This window comes from Anomaloglossus baeobatrachus, chromosome 4 (assembly GCF_048569485.1).
Source record: "Anomaloglossus baeobatrachus isolate aAnoBae1 chromosome 4, aAnoBae1.hap1, whole genome shotgun sequence".
Taxonomy (NCBI): Eukaryota; Metazoa; Chordata; class Amphibia; order Anura; family Aromobatidae; genus Anomaloglossus; species Anomaloglossus baeobatrachus.
The window spans coordinates 389,016,035-389,032,712 of NC_134356.1; the positions used below are offsets into that span (position 1 = coordinate 389,016,035).

Sequence of the window (16,678 nt, forward strand, 5' to 3'; positions counted from 1 at the left end):
CTAGGAGAAGTCAGTTTGTTGTTTGTTTTTTTTTTAAATTAAAGAGTACGTTGAGAGGGTCATTATACTATTTGGAAGGTCATATGGTGCGATTATACTACTTGGAGGGATATGTGGGGGCCATTATACTATTTGGAGGGTTATGTGGTGGAATTATATTAGTTTGCTGGCCAAGTGGGGGTAGAGTATGCTGTTTGGATGGCTATGTGAAGGTCATTAGGTTGTTTTGAGGGCTTTGTCAGGGATCATTATACTGTTTAGTGGGCTATGTGGAGATCATTATACTTCATGTGGGCCATTATACAGTGTAGATGGTTGAGTGGGATCCATCATATTGTGTAGAGGATTGTGTTGGAGCCATCATACAGGATGAAGGGCCATTATACTGTATGGAGTTCCAAAACACGGTATGGAGGGCCATTATTCTGTATGGAGCACTGTGTGGGGGCCATCATATTGTGTGTGGGGAGTCATACTTTAAGGGTACTGTAGGGTCATAATACTGTGCGTGTGAAGGATACTGTAGAGAAATCATTGTGGGGGTATCATATTGTCTCTGGGGGGCATTTTTGTTTGCTCCATACTTTATGGGGGCCATGAAAGGGGTATATTATAATGTGGGAACACTAAGGGGCTTCAATAGGAGCAAAATTACTTTGTAAGGGCTGTAAACTTGTTGGTATGCTCGTCTGTGACCCTAACAAATTATTTTTCTTTTCTGGGGTTGACCCAATTAGGACTTCGGTTATCAGGCCCTATTGTTTCTATGTACGTGCCTATACCAACCCCAAATACGGTAACTGTGAAATATATTAAATGTCTAAGTGTATTTACTAATGTCATAATTATAGAATACCTGAATATTGTGTTTCCAGGTTACATTTATTGCATTCCTTAGCTCCTTTGTCAGAATATGTGTTCCTGGGACAGATCTTGCAAGATGAAGATCCTGCTGTATCACTGTATGTACCAGGTTTACAAGGAAAGCACTCAGAGGTATATGCAACTCCTGTAATAAGGCAGAAATACATATGATATTAATAATTATAATTCATACAAATTAATGCTCTGGAAAGGAAAAATATTGATAACTACAAGTATATAGACTAACAGAAAACAATAGGTTTTGGGAAATTATTCACTAAATTGATTACTTAACCAGATAAGTAAAAACTTTTCTCATTTGAACATTTAAATCATTTTTGCTTCTTTATTTGGCGGGGCTAGAAACGGTGATTCAGACTGGCAATGTCTTTTTTTATTTTAGTGTTATTTGTATTTTTTATTTATTGAATTGAAAAGTGATGCGGAATATGTTGGTGCTATATCAATACAAATAATTATTATTAGTATTATTTTTCATTTATTTCACACACTGTATTCCCCAGATATAGAGGGGATTTTAACATAATAGTACATTCTTTTTAAACTGATCTCCCTGTAACTGGTGCTGGTATATTAGCCCCAGTTTAAGGGGACTGACTGAATGTGTCTCCTAGGAACTAGGAATGGAAAGATGCAGGAACAATAGAAACAATTGCAAAATTTAGGTGAACAAAGACATTTAGGGCGGCTTTACACATTGCAACATCGCACGTGCGATGTCGGTGGGGTCACATCGAAAGTGACGCACATCCGGCGTCACTTTCGACATCGTTGTGTGTAAATCCTAGATGATACGATTAACTAGCGCAAAAGCGTCATTATCGTATCATCGGTGCAGGCTCCGACTTTTTCATAATTATGCTGCCGCGACAGGTACGATGCTGTTCCTCGTTCCTGCGCCATGATACATCGCTGTGTGTGAAGCCGCAGGAGCGAGGAACATCTCCTTACCTGCCGCCGGCGGCTATACGGAAGGAAGGAGGTGGGCGGGATGTTTACATCCTGCTCATCTCCGCCCCTCCGCCGCTATTGGCCACCTGCCGTGTGACGTTGCTGTGACGCCTCACGGCCCGCCCCCTTAGGAAGGAGGTGGGTCGCCGGCCAGAGCGACGGTCGCAGGGCAGGTGAGTGCATGCGAAGCTGGCGTAGCGATAATTTTCGCTACGCCAGCTATCACGAGATATCGTACCTGCGACGGGGGCGAGAACTATCGCGTGCGACATCGCAGCATCGGCTTGCGATGTCGCAACGTGCAAAGCCCGCCTTACACTCTCACCCCCCCCTTCCCAAAAAAAGGACTCCAATATTACATTGAAACTTCTATGCTCATTATTTTCTCCTCAGGATACACACAAACATAAAAGTTACTTGTAAACTGCTGTTGTAGTATTTTAGTTGTATGTCATACTGGGATGCTAAGGGTCCACATATATAACATTGACTCTGGGAGCCCACATGCAGCTTCCTACAAATATTACATTACTGCCAAATTTACCTCTGCTTTTATATTATAATACACTGGTAGTGTGTTACTCGAAGGATTAGATCTTGTACATAGTGAATCAAGTCTATTGGGCCATCTATTGCTCATAGAGGAAGATGGGTAGGAAACTACTGAACAGTGGCCCACCAGGTCAGTCAGATGTATTTACACCAGGTAAAACAATTACATATTAATGGAAATGTTTGCTTGGCTCCTTTAGCCGCGGCTCTGTGGTTATTGAGCCAATTGTCAAAACTAATATAGAGTATACAATGCTGAAGAGGGGGTAAAACCTTGTCCCCCCATCCCTTTCCCTCATCCCCATTATTATCACTGGATCCTCTATGCTGTTTTTCCTTTTCTTTCTTTATTTTCCCTTCTTTTCTTTTTCACTACTGTTTCCACACCATATTCTAAGCCTATAGATCTGAAGGAACTGTCCTATTACAGAGCTATTTCTTTACTGTAATACAGTTCTTGACTATGTTTATATTGTTTATACTTCTTGTGTGATATATTTGCATACTTGTGATCTGATCTCCTATGATTTTTTTTTATTTCTAAATGCTACTAAAAATATGTTTAGAAAAAAAATCTTAACTTTTGGAATTTAGAAATAACTCCACCTTTTGCAAGAAGCCAATATATGCTTCAGTGACACAGTAAACGTTTACTAGATGCCTGGAATGTAGTTTACCTTCTATAGTAATGTTCTTTATCAGGACAGGTTTCACCACCTTTGATCCCAGAAGAATGCCAGTCGTTCTCCAATACAAAATATTTGTTCCAGATTTTAAAGCCACCTGCAATTATAACATGAGAAAAGTTATTTACGAAACTTAAAAAAATGGCACTTCTTAAAAGGAATCTGTCATAATCCAAACTACTTATATTTGCATGTAGCTCTTTCAAATTCAAGTCCAGCAATACCTTTACATGGCCGGTCTGTTCTTCCATTACTGAGAATTCAGTGTTTTAATTGGTATGCAAATGAGGCTGTAGATCTGAAGTCTCTGTCAGTCCAGCTTTATTCCTGTCATGGGGGTAATGTAGAAACTAGGGATAGAGGTACCTAAACTGGCCCTCAGATCATGGGCCCTAACAGTGCCTTATCCCAGAGGTACTTCTGAAGGTAAAGAGGTCTGGACCACTAGCCTAGCCCTGACTCCTGTTCAGCCCTAGGTCTAATACTTCCTTAATCCCAATCCAGGAGAGGAGTGGGACTGGAGTGGTAAATCCCACATATGGAGACAGGGGGAAAACAAAACTGAAACTCCCAACAATCACTCACAGAGGTATAGATGCTCAGGAGGAAATAAAGAAAAGGAAGGAAATAATCAAGCAACAAGAGTATTTCCACAACACACCAGAATAGCATACAATAGTTCACCAGCAACTGGATCACAACAGCACATGGTCCAGTATCACTAAAGCTATTATCGGCATAGAAGAGCAGGTTTCACCATCTGTCAAAGGGCGGAGGCGACCATGATAGGTCTCTGGAAACCTTGACCCTAGCAGCAATTCACAGGCAAGCAGAAATTAACTCCTGCTAGACTGATCACCAGTAAGCATACAACTAGTCGACGCCCGGCTCTAAGTGAGCAACTCAAAAGTACCAGGTGGCGGGTGAAACTCTGCAGTGTGAACAGGGTCAGAAGGTGCCATGACACTTGGTGAGTTTAGAGCTGAACTCCGTGCAACAATTCTGCCTCCTCCTGCTTGACTGACAGCCTCTATGCGGTGAGACTTCAGTCCATTGTATGCATTAATTTTAGGGAAATGTATTATTTATTTCTCAGAAATTAACATTTCACTTTTCTTTTGCCTTTACATGATCTTGGCTAGTAAATCACCTCACATAAAAAGATGCATTAAAATGTGTGTATCTGAAAGGTTATTCCCATCTCTGGGCCATCAAAAGGCAAGGTTACAAAAACAGCTCATAGCTATGCTATGTGTCAATTCCCATAGACATGGGTCGTAACTCCTGAGTTGTGGAAACAGCATAGCTCGCTGTGCTTTATTGTTTGGTTAATCCTATTTCTCTCGTAACCCTCCTAGTGGTCGGAACCTAGAAACAATTATTTCCATCTAAACCATGAAAGGCAAAGAAAGAATAGGATTGCTTAATTGGTAAATCACATAAGGATAATTAAGAATACACACCGAATGATGCATCCAATCACTGTTCTCAGAGAGCTTCACCCACTTATCTGATGCAGAACTTGTTTCTTGACATTGATCGTTTTGAATCTGTCAAAGTAAAAATAGCTATTATTGAAAAAAAAAGTGCTTAAAAATAATATATGCTATAGGCTATATGTAAAAAATAAAAATCATATTCTTTATATTCACACAAATTTAATATTTGGCTAAATCCCACTAGTTTAATTGCTATAAATTCAACTTGGTTATATGGCAAGATCATAAAATATATCAAAAGGTTTATTATCGAGAAACACATTTAACTAGTGACATAAAAAAGTGTGACATGATATGTGATCTTATCCTGAAGCTTTAGGTTCCTAGATCAGCCATAGCTTGTGCCCTATAGATCCGTTTTTAGACCCTGTGCACACGCTGCGGTTTTTGCTGCGGATTTGCTGCATGAATTGCTGCAGAAAATGTTCATAACCTTTCTGCAGTCCTTCCCCAGCAAAACTTATGGTAAAAAAAAATGCTGTGCGCACATTGCGTTTTTTTCCCCTACGGGTTTTGCTGCAGAATTTCTGCAGCAAAAAGAATGTGTATGTCACTTCTTTTCTGCAGGTACCTGCGGTTTTTGCCATAGATAATGGTAAAAAAACGCAGGGAACAACCCGCAGAAAATTTGCGGCAATACTGCGGCAAAACAGCAACAAACCGCAGTAAAACCGCATGCAGTTTTCGGGTGCGGTTTGCTGCTGTTTTTTAGCGCAGGTGAGGGTGCAGAATTTTCTTAAGGAAATTCCATTTTCTAGTGCGCACAGGGCCTAAAAAGGGTTCTCCACTACTGGACAACCGCTTATTAATGGTACCAGGTAATGAAGGTACTAAATCAATTATATAAAAAAAAAAAATCTATACTTACCACCCAGACCAGCACTATTCCTTCTCCTTGTGGCCTACACCAGTCTCCTAACAAGACCAAGTGATCACTGAAGCTAATCAGTGGGCACTGATTGACTGCAGCCTTCCCGTTTCTATCTCAACAGAAAAAACACTGTTCTTCTCCTTAGTGTGGAAACACATCTATGCGAGTAAAATCGGTCCGACTGGGCTGAAAAAAACTCGGCTGATTTTAGTTCACGTTAGGTGCGAGTGCAACGCAAGTGCGATGCTTTTTCTGAATAAATTAATGATTTTACTAGCGTGTGTAATGCGTATTTTTTACTATGTCATCTGCCATTCAGCGCTGCTACATGGCCGCTGACAGCAGACACAGACAGCCATGTAGCAGAGCTGAATGGCAGATGACAGCAGACACAGACAGAGCCGCACAATCAGAATTAACTCGGGTGAACTTCACCCGACTTCATTGTCATGCTGCGGCTCTGTCTGTGCCGCGTCCTGATTAGCGGTCACCAGTGAAGGGCTCACCGGTGACCGCTAATCCCCTGAGTGACTGAAGTTAGCAGCCCTCTCTCATACTCACCGATCCCCGGCGCCACGCTGCACTGCACGGCGTTCACACTGCTCCGGCGGCTTTTACTATTTTGAAAAAGCCGGCCGCTCATTAACAATCTCGTATTCCCTGCTTTCCCCGCCCACAGGCGCCTATGATTGGTTGCAGTGAGACACACCCCCACGCTGAGTGACAGGTGTCTCACTGCAACCAATCACAGCAGCCGGTGGGCGGGTCTATACTGTGCAGTGAAATAAATAAATAAATAATTTAAAAAAAAGGCGTGCGGGCCCCCCAATTTTAATACCAGCCAGATAAAGTCATACGGCTGAAGGCTGGTATTCTCAGGATGGGGAGCTCCACGTTATGGGGAGCCCCCCAGCCTAACAATATCAGTCAGCAGCCGCCCAGAATTGCCGCATACATTATATGCGACAGTTCTGGGACTGTACCCGGCTCTTCCCGATTTGCCCTGGTGCGTTGGCAAATCGGGGTAATAAGGAGTTAATGGCAGCCCATAGCTGCCAATAAGTCCTAGATTAATCATGTCAGGCGTCTATGAGACACCCTCCATGATTAATCTGTAAATTACAGTAAATAAACACACACACCCGAAAAAATCATTTATTAGAAATAAAAAACACAAACAAATTCCCTCATTACCAATTTATTAACCCCGACAAAGCCCTCCATGTCCGGCGTAATCCACGGACCTCCAGCGTCGCTTCCAGCATGAAGGTGACAGGAGCTGCAGCAGACACCGCCGCTTCGGTCACCTCCACGCAGCAACTGAGGTGAGTAGCGCGATCTGCTGAGCTGTCACTGAGGTTACCCGCTGTCACTGGATCCAGCGGTGGCCGCGATTAACCTCAGTGACACCTCAGCAGATCGCGCTACTCACCTCATTTGCTGCTTGGAGGTGACCGGAGTGGCGGTGTCTGCTGCAGCTCCTGTCACCTTCATGCTGGAAGCGACGCTGGAGGTCGTGGATTACGCCGGACATGGAGGGCTTTGTCGGGGTTAATAAATTGGTAATGAGGGAATTTGTTTGTGTTTTTTCTTTCTAATAAATGATTTTTTCAGGTGTGTGTGTGTTTATTTACTGAGACAAACAAAGAACCTGTGGAAATGAAAGCGCATAGGGTCTTACCCTGACAGACAGGGGGTGAAAAAAGAGTAATCCTACTCACCAATCAGGGTTGTGACAGGCACAACTCCTATAACAGCATGTGTGTGGATCAAGGCAGCAGTACCCCAAACGGCTGATAACAGAGAGAGGTAGTAGAACGGGGCTTTAAATAACCGCGCCAAGGATCCCAGATGTAATCTTGAATTAATGTACTTTTTATTTTGGCATAGGTCTACGCGTTTCAGGAGCGCCAGCTCCCTTCCTCAGGACCAGCAGGCACAAGATACATCAAATCTCTTTAGAACGGGGCTTTAAATAACCGCGCCAAGGATCCCAGATGTAGTCTTGAATTAATGTACTTTTTATTTTGGCATAGGTCTACGCGTTTCAGGAGGCTCAGCTCCCTTCCTCAGGACCAGCAGGCACAAGATACATCAAATCTCTTTTTAGAACGGGGCTTTAAATAACCGCGCCAAGGATCTTAGATGTAATCTTGAATTAATGTACTTTTTATTTTGGCATAGGTCTACGCGTTTCAGGAGGCTCAGCTCCCTTCCTCAGGACCAGCAGGCACAAGATACATCTTGTGATTTGATACAAACAAAGTGATTTGATGTATCTTGTGCCTGCTGGTCCTGAGGAAGGGAGCTGAGCCTCCTGAAACGCGTAGACCTATGCCAAAATAAAAAGTACATTAATTCAAGATTACATCTGGGATCCTTGGCGCGGTTATTTAAAGCCCCGTTCTACTACCTCTCTCTGTGTTTATTTACTGTCATTTACAGATTAATCATGGAAGGTATCTCGGGGAGACGCCTGACATGATTAATCTAGGATTTAGTGGCAGCTATGGGCTGCCATTAACTCCTTATTACCCCGATTTGCCAACGCACCAGGGTTAATCGGGAAGAGCCGGGTACAGTCCCAGAACTGTCGCATCTAATGTATGCGGCAATTCTGGGCGGCTGCTGGCTGATATTGTTAGGCTGGGGGGCTCCCCATAACGTGGAGCTCCCCATCCTGAGAATACCAGCCTTCAGCCATATGGCTTTATCTGGCTGGTATTAAAATTGGGGGGGACCGCACGCCATTTTTTTTAATTATTTATTTATTTATTTCACTGCACACTATAGACACGCCCACCAGCTGCTGTGATTGGGTGCAGTTAGACACCTGTCACTCAGCGTGGGGGTGTGTCTCACTGCAACCAATCATAGGCGCCTGTGGGCGGGGAAAGCAGGGAATACGAGATTGTTTAATGAGCGGGCGGCTTTTTCAAAATAGTAAAAGCCGCCGCAGCAGTGTGAATGCCGTGCAGCGCGGCTCCGGGGATCAGGAATCGGTGAGTATGAGAGAGGAGGGGAAAATGACTGACAGACTGTGAGAGAGGGACAGAGATAGTGACGGACCGACAGAGAGAGAAAATAGAGACTGAGAGGGAGAGACCGACTGACAGAGAATAGTGATTGACAGACATTGTGAGACATCGCTCGTTCCAGTGTTTTAGGAAACATGCGAGAAATGTATTTAGAAAATCGGATGTCACTAGGATGGTGTGAGTGCCGTCCCGTGACATCCGATTTTTTACACGCTCCCATAGACTTGCATTGGAGAGACTCGCAGTAGAAACTCGCAAAAAAGCAGCATGCTGCGATTTTTTTCTCAGTCCGATTTGGACTGAGAAAAAAATCGCAGATGAGAGCTGAATCATTCACTAACATGTGTCCGATTCCAATGCGAGATTTTCTCGCATTGCTCTACTGCGAGAAACTCGCAAGTGAGAAGCAGCCCTTAGGAGTAATTCTAAAAACTGCAGCCAATCAGCAGCCACTGATTGACTGCAGTGGTAATGTGATATTATGTATGTCAGGAGATGGGCAAAGTACACAAAGTAGAGCATGCGTGCAGAAGTGGTGCAAATTGGGGAAGTAAATATACTGTAAATTTAGTTAAAAAATAATTATGCAGCACCCTGGGACCACTAATAAAATGTTGTGCACATGTGGACAACCCCTTTAAGGGAATATGTATAAAAAAAATGAATGACATGTTTCATTGAAAACTATATTTTAGATGGGTTGGCCATTTTATTTTGGGAGTACAACTTTCCTCAGAAAAACGAAAACTGATCAGATCAGCAGACATGTGCGGGGAATAATGCGGACTCGACGCACAAGCCTGCATTAAAGGGCCATACACAACCAAGTATTTATATACTGTACACGTCCTTGGTCATGATGGAATTAAAAAAAATTGTACTTTCAGGAGAATCTGCAGCACAATGTCTATGCCTGCCTCTATCATCCCCTCTCTCCTTTCCTTAGAACTTTATGAGCACTAAAGGGGGCTTTACACGCTACGATATCGTTAATGTTTGGTCATCGGGGTCAAGTTGTTAGTGACGCACATCCGGCGTCATTAACGATATCGCAGCGTGTGACACTGACCAGCGACCTTAAGCGACCTCAAAATGGTAAAAATCGTTCACCATGGAGAGGTCGTCCCAAACTCAAAAATCGGTAAGGGTTGTTTATCCAGGTGGTTCATCGCTCATGCGGCAGCACACATCGCTGTGTGTGACACCGCAGGAGCGAGGAACGTCTCCTTACCTGCCGCCGGCCCCAACGCGGAAGGAAGGAGGTGGGAGGGATGTTACGTCCTGATCATCTCTGCCCCTCCGCTTTGATTGGCCGGCCGCTTAGTGACGTTGCGGTGACGTCGCTGTGATGCCGAACGTCCCTCCCCCTTGAAGGAGGGATTGTTCGGCAGTCACAGCGACGCCACCGAGCAGGTAAGTATGTGTGACGCTGCCGTAGCGATAATGTTCGCTACGGCAGCGATCACAAACAATCGCATGCACGACGGGGGCGGGTACTTACACGTTCGCTATCGCTACAAATTGCTAGCGATATCGCTACCGTGTAAAGCCCCCTTAACTGTTGTCTCTTGTCTCAGTCATTGGTAAATCTGTATTCACCAAAGACAGATTATACTCCTGAACTGAGCGTGAAAAATCAATCCAAGAGGAAAGAGAAGCAGATTTCTCTTCTGAATTATATTGCAAAGTTTTATGACACAAAAATTAAAACTACTGTTACTCTTTGAATACAGTGCATCCGGAAAAGAACATCTTTGTTAAAAGGCAGCATAGGAGATATTTTATGGTGGTATACAACATGCCTACTGCTCCTTACAACATAGCTGTAGATACTTCACGTCTGGAAATACCGTTCACACAGCCATGCACATAAGGCCTGAAGGTATAAACAACCTAAAGTTTCCTAATATGAACTATAATAAATCATCACACAGCATTTTCTATACAAACTGAGTATATTGCAGTGCTGTTCCCCTATAATATATTAAAAATAATAAAAAGACAATAAAAGTATAATTGTCATTTTACTTTTTATTCCATAAATCAATAGAGCACATGAAAATAAGCAACTTTGTAATATATCTTATCAGATAAATTTGCTTCATTTAATGCCAGAATTGGCAAAGGTTACTGATATGATGATTGTTACTGATGAGTTTATGAGTATATAAAAGAGTTTGGAGGGGGCGGAGCTCAGCCCCTAGCTCCTCTCTCTGCCCCTAGCTCCTCTCTCTGCCCCTAGCTCCTCTCTCTGCCCCGAGCTCCTCTCTCTGCACCTAACTCCTCTTTACCCCTAGCTCCTCTCTTTGCCCCTAGCTCCTCTCTCTGCCCCTAGCTCCTCTCTCTGCCCCTAGCTCATCTCTCTGCCCCTAGCTCCTCTCTCTGCCCCTAGCTCCTCTCTCTTCACCTAACTCCTCTTTACCCCTAGCTCCTCTCTTTGCCCCTAGCTCCTCTCTCTGCCCCTAGCTCCTCTCTCTGCCCCTAGCTCATCTCTCTGCCCCTAGCTCCTCTCTCTGCCCCTAGCTCCTCTCTCTGCCCCTAGCTCCTCTCTCTTCACCTAGCTCCTCTCTCTGCCCCTAGCTCCTCTCTCTGCCCCTAGCTCCTCTCTCTGCCCCTTGCTCCTCTCTCTGCCCCTAGCTCCTCACTCCTCCCATCATCATAGACTCTCATCAGTAAAAATGGTCAGCTCCCTTTTCAAAATTGAACATTTTTGATAATAACTGATCAATTCTCACAGAGAAAGAAGCTAATTTGTTTGATAAGATATATTACACAGTGTTTTATTTCCATGTGTATGATTGATTTAGAAGATAAAAATTATGTTTACGCTTTAATCATACAACAATTATACTTAAAATAACTCTTACAAAGAATTCAAAAAAGATGTTGTTGTCCAGGTATTGGTAATCAAAGGACACAGAACCAGCTTTCTTCAAGTGCACAGCATAGATAAGGGAAACAGTGCAGTCGTCTCGGTTTGATTCTATGTAGTTTCCTCGAGGAATCCAAGATGAGCTGATTGAATAAAACGTAAGTAGGAAAAGGATTATTAGTCTCATCAAACATCACGGGGGACATCTACTTAGACCCTGGAGGAAAATGCGCAAAAATTATTAAGAGGCATAGACAAATTATATTACATCTTTTATTTGCCCATACACTAGAAAGTCATATAGATTTGCTCTACATTTGTAACGTTCTGAAAAAGTCAGCATAGCAGCAAACATATACCAGAAAACTGGTGCAAATCTCCACCCATGTCCTTTCCTCATTTGGCAATAGAATGGTAATAAGTACATGCTATGGTCTTAAAGGGGTATTTTCAAGTTTGGAAGTCATCTACTAACTATTGGACAAGAGATAACATTTCTATTGCTGGAGTCTGAACAATGGGACCTTCACCAGTCCTGGGAACTAGGGTTTATTCGCAGTAAAAAAAATGATGTCCTTTGGGGGCGTCTCTGCTGGGTCTCAATCAGTAGTAAAGGACCTCTATCTACACACTTTCTCATTGCTCATGCATGAAAGCTACTGCTGAATTCATAACCATAGTACTAATGGAGACAGTAAGCAGTGTTCTCAGCTTTCTCAGTTATGCAGGCATCACACGGTACGATCTGTCATGCGATCGCACCCGCCCCCATCGTTTGTGCATCACGGGCAAATCGCTGCCCGTGTCACACAAAGTCGTTAAACCGCCGTCACACATACTTACCTGCAGAGCGACCTCGCTGTGGGTGGCGAACATCCACTTCCTGAAGGGGAGGGACGTTCGGCGTCACAGCGACGTCACACAGCCGCCGGCCAATAGAAGCGGAGGGGCGGAGATGAGCGGAACGTAAAACTCCCGCCCACCTCCTTCCTTCCGCATAGCCGGAGGGTGCCACGGGACGCAGGTAAGAAGTGTTCAACGTTCCCGGGGTGTCACACGGAGAGATGTGTGCTACCCCGGGTACGATGAACAACCGGCGCCATGAAAAATAAACAATTTTTTAAAAAATAAGTGTACACAACTCACGATTTGTGACAGATTCTGCGTCGCTCGGAGGTGTCACACGAGACCACGTTGTGAACGATGCTGGATGTGCATCACAAAAACCGTGACCCCGACAATGCATCGCACGATAGATCGTCTCGTGTGACTACCGCATTAGTCGCAAAGACTAAAAATGTTAATTTTATGGTACATTACAATTTCACCAATACTGACTCTTTTTTTTTTTCTTTACTTTCTTGTAATAACCAAAAAATAAGGCCTAGCAGGAATTTTTGGGACTTTTTGGGGAATTCTTAAAATATAAGTCCTACTCCAAAAATAAGCCCTAGTTGTGGTTCAAAAAGAAAAAGCCCAGGCAGATAAAAATGTTATAAAATACAGCAGGACACTTCAATAAAGAAAGCAGACACCCCCAAAAGAGAGCAGACAGGCCCAAAAGAAAGCAGACATAACCCGAAAAAAAAAATTGCACAGTCACCAGGCGCTAAACAATTGCAGCTGGCAAGCACCGATGGTGAATGGGCTCTCACACTGAGATCTGCATCGTTGTCCGGTCCCTTGTCTTGCATTGCATGCAGTTCTCACATACAGATCAAGTCACAGTATCACCCCACTCTTACGAAGACCCGCAACACACATCCGTGTAATTTGTACATGTGCGGTACGTATTTGCACGTACCGGAGACACGTACACACGGAGACCCATGTTATTCAATGGAAGATGGCACACGTACGTAAAATCACACGGAACGTGTGTCCGTGTCGTAAGTACGTGTGTGCTCTTTTCAACACAGATGACATGTCCGTTTTTGGCCGGCAACACGCAGGCACGGACCCGCTTTAGTCTATGGGTCCGTGCCTGCACGGACCGCACACAGAGTATGTCCGTGTTCAGCACGTATCGTCCGTGTCCGTATTTCATCACAAAATCTGAAACACTTGTTTCCAATCTATCAGGTCAATAGAAAGCAAACAACAACACCAGGATCTCATGATGAATGATTAAAATCGTTAATTGGGTAAGAATGCGGGTCATTAAAAACGGACAGCACATGGACAGCACACGTACGTATTTTTTGTCAATACGGACATTCCACACACACACACGGCTCGCATACGCCATCACACGGATGCCATACGTACCGGAGAAACGCCCCTAAAAAACGGAACACGGACCCGAAAAACGGACCGTAAGACACGTACGTTTTTTATGCGGAAGTGTGTTTTAGGCCTAACTTTGTGTGAGTTATACTGCTTCTGGCCAGAAGGGTGAGCCAAGAAGCAAACTTGCAGATCTGTATGTGAGAGCCCATTCATTTGCCAACTCTATTGTTTATGGTCTGGTAAGTGCGATTATTTTATTGGGGTGTCTGCTTTCTTTGGAGTAAACAGAAGATATAGAATAATACATTTAAAAATGGAAATTAAAATATAAATACTATATATCAATTAGCCAGTAGATGGCACCACATACAACAAATAAATAGGGAAAGGTATGAACATATAAAAGATGGTAATAACCCTGAGTGGAGCATTCATCAAATGATGTTTAGCCATGAATAAACTATAAAATAATATCTTTATTACTTGTATCAAATATTACAAAAGGTTAAAAACAAGAAGAGTGCTTTATAATTTATTCATTTGTGAATAAATGTTGATATATTATTCCACAATAAATACAGACACCCCATACTTTGCACTGACGAGGGGCAAGCACCCCGAAACACCGTGTCTGTAAATTGGGATTCTGATATGGCATAAATCCTAAGTCATATGCAAAGGATTGTTAAAAATCCACTTTTGACTTTTAGGATCGCTACTTCCAATAGGTGGCGCTGCACTAGAGTTTGTCTCCATTCCTGGAGAGACAATTCAAAAATAAATGTGATTTGTTGTTCATGGAAAATCATAAGACATTCCCTAAAAATAAGCCCTAGTGCATTTTTGAGACCAAAAAATAATATAAGACACGGTTTTATTTTTTGGAAAACACGATAAATAGTGTGCCAAGGCTACCATTACAATGATACCTTTATGTGATTAACTTTATTCAGGAGTATAACTAAATAATATTAGATGTTATATTTAGCAAAAATAAATAATAATAATAACGGGGAAAAAAATAAAAAAGCTAAATTTAAGTGTTTAAATTTAATTATTCTATTACCATATATCTGGCCCTACTTTGTTTGTCTGTCACGCTACACCCATTAGCTCTCTACCCTCTGTATGAAACATATTCCTCTTGGTTTAGGGTGATATATTTATATGTATTGCACAAAAACAGGGATCGTCAGAAAGACGCTGATGAAGACAGAAAAATTCATCACATTTGTGAAATGGGGGACCTGCCAAGGTAACGCTTTATTCACTTTTATCACAGCCAATTAAACTTGTGTCTAGTTCCTGGAATGTGATTTTGTAACTTTTATGCTCTTATACTTCCTGGGTGTAAAGAAAACACATACTTGTCACAGCTGTCAGGTCTGTTTCCAGAAAAGTCAGCAGTGGTCTCCATAAACGTGGCCACGTTGGAAAATCCTGACGGCATCTCATCCCATTCATCAAACTTGATCCCTGTTCCCAATGAATATGTTCCTGCTGCACACTCCGTGCATGACTGGGTTTTAATTTCCAAGAACTGGCCAGAGTCGCAGGAAAACGCTGAAAAACATGAGTGACTGTGAATAGACTGAAAAGAATTCCATTTCGAGAGGCAAGTAAATGAAACAAGCATGAAATGCAGAGTAATTGAAATACAACAATTCAAACACTGAAAAAGAAAATGACCATAAATACCGTACTTAAAATTGGACAATCAGATAGACAATTATTTAGAAATAGATATTCCACCTTGATATGAGCCAACGTTCAACTATTATCAGTACCAAATGCTAACACCATACAATCTTGGCAGAACTAACAAGCAAAGTCCACTATCTCAAGTGTAACACTCGTTAGAAATAGCATTCCTCCAGATCAGAATTTCAGGTCATGCTTGCTAGACTGGTTACATAGTTTCCCGCTTGGCGCTCCTTACTTATAAATTGTAAGATATATAAAAATTAGGCGCAACTCCTTCACTTAGGGCTCATTCAGACGTCCGATATTTGCAACTGACTTAATTCTCTGTTTTTCACAAACAGAACTAGTATAGTATGTATATAGTATGTATAGTTAGTGTTGATCGAGTAGTTGACTATTCTCGCTATGCTGTTAGTGAGTACTGTCTGCTACTCACATATTTGTTACGAGTAGCGGACGCAATGTACGTCAATGGGAAATACTCAATAAGTAGCAAGTAACCCGAAAGCCGTACTATTCAATACTCGAACGAATAGTACGGCTTTCGGGTTACCTGCTACTTAGCGAGTATTTCCTATTGACTTACATTGTGCCTGCTACTCGTAACGAATATGCGAGCAGCAGACAGTACTCGCAAGTACAAATAGTCAACTACTCGCTCTCAACACTAAGTATAGTCTATGGGGTAGTTGACATGTCTGACTTTGAGGACAGAGTTGTGTGTGCAAAATTGCAGAGACATCTGATATTGATTGAAATGTTGGATCAAAATCAGCAATCTAAGTCTATGGTTCAGAGAAAAAATGTCTGTTTTTCTTGGACTGCTAGATAGGAGAAAGTGGAGAAATTTTAGATTTGTTTCTCATCTGAGAAAAACTCAACCCAAACTTGGACGACATTCTGAAGAAAGTCTGATAACACTGAACAAAACACCTGATGAAACTAGGAACATTTTTCTCCTACATGAAAAAAACCTGGTCTGAATGAGCCATTAAACTCGCTCATTCAAGTTTATGGGTAGGAAAAATAATAAACAGCACAAGGATTGTGTCTATTATTCACAAACCAGTTAATAGGAGAAGAATGGGAAATATCCATCCAATTTTTTTGCATACAAGAAAAACAGATTACACAAGGATGATAAAATGAAAAAAATGGACCATCCAGTAACTTGCCAAAAACAAAAAAGCACAAAAACACAATTTCAAAGAGTCTGTTTTTTTAGCAGGAGCAAGATGGATATGGACCTGTCCATTTAAAATACTGAAGGCAGAAAACACACTAAATATTTTTTTTTTTTTTTTTTTTAAATAAGTGAAGTAATTATATTCTAACAAATGGTGCAGGACAATGCTACATTCCAATTCCCAAAGAAAATGAGAACCCTAATT

The 16,678-nt window shown here is 42.3% G+C and overlaps 1 protein-coding gene across 2 annotated transcripts in view; it reads right to left on the reverse strand.

Moving 5' to 3' along the window:
- The window catches only part of ELAPOR2 (endosome-lysosome associated apoptosis and autophagy regulator family member 2), a 236,079-nt gene that overhangs the window by 83,399 nt on the left and 136,002 nt on the right, over positions 1-16,678 (reverse strand). For both annotated transcript variants that reach the window (XM_075345231.1, XM_075345232.1), the window contains exons 3-7: positions 14,951-15,146; positions 11,350-11,497; positions 4,538-4,624; positions 3,066-3,171; positions 857-1,009 (exon numbers count right to left, since the gene is read on the reverse strand). In XM_075345231.1, the coding sequence (XP_075201346.1) occupies positions 857-1,009; positions 3,066-3,171; positions 4,538-4,624; positions 11,350-11,497; positions 14,951-15,146 (690 nt within the window). The remainder of the gene's footprint in view (positions 1-856; positions 1,010-3,065; positions 3,172-4,537; positions 4,625-11,349; positions 11,498-14,950; positions 15,147-16,678) is intronic.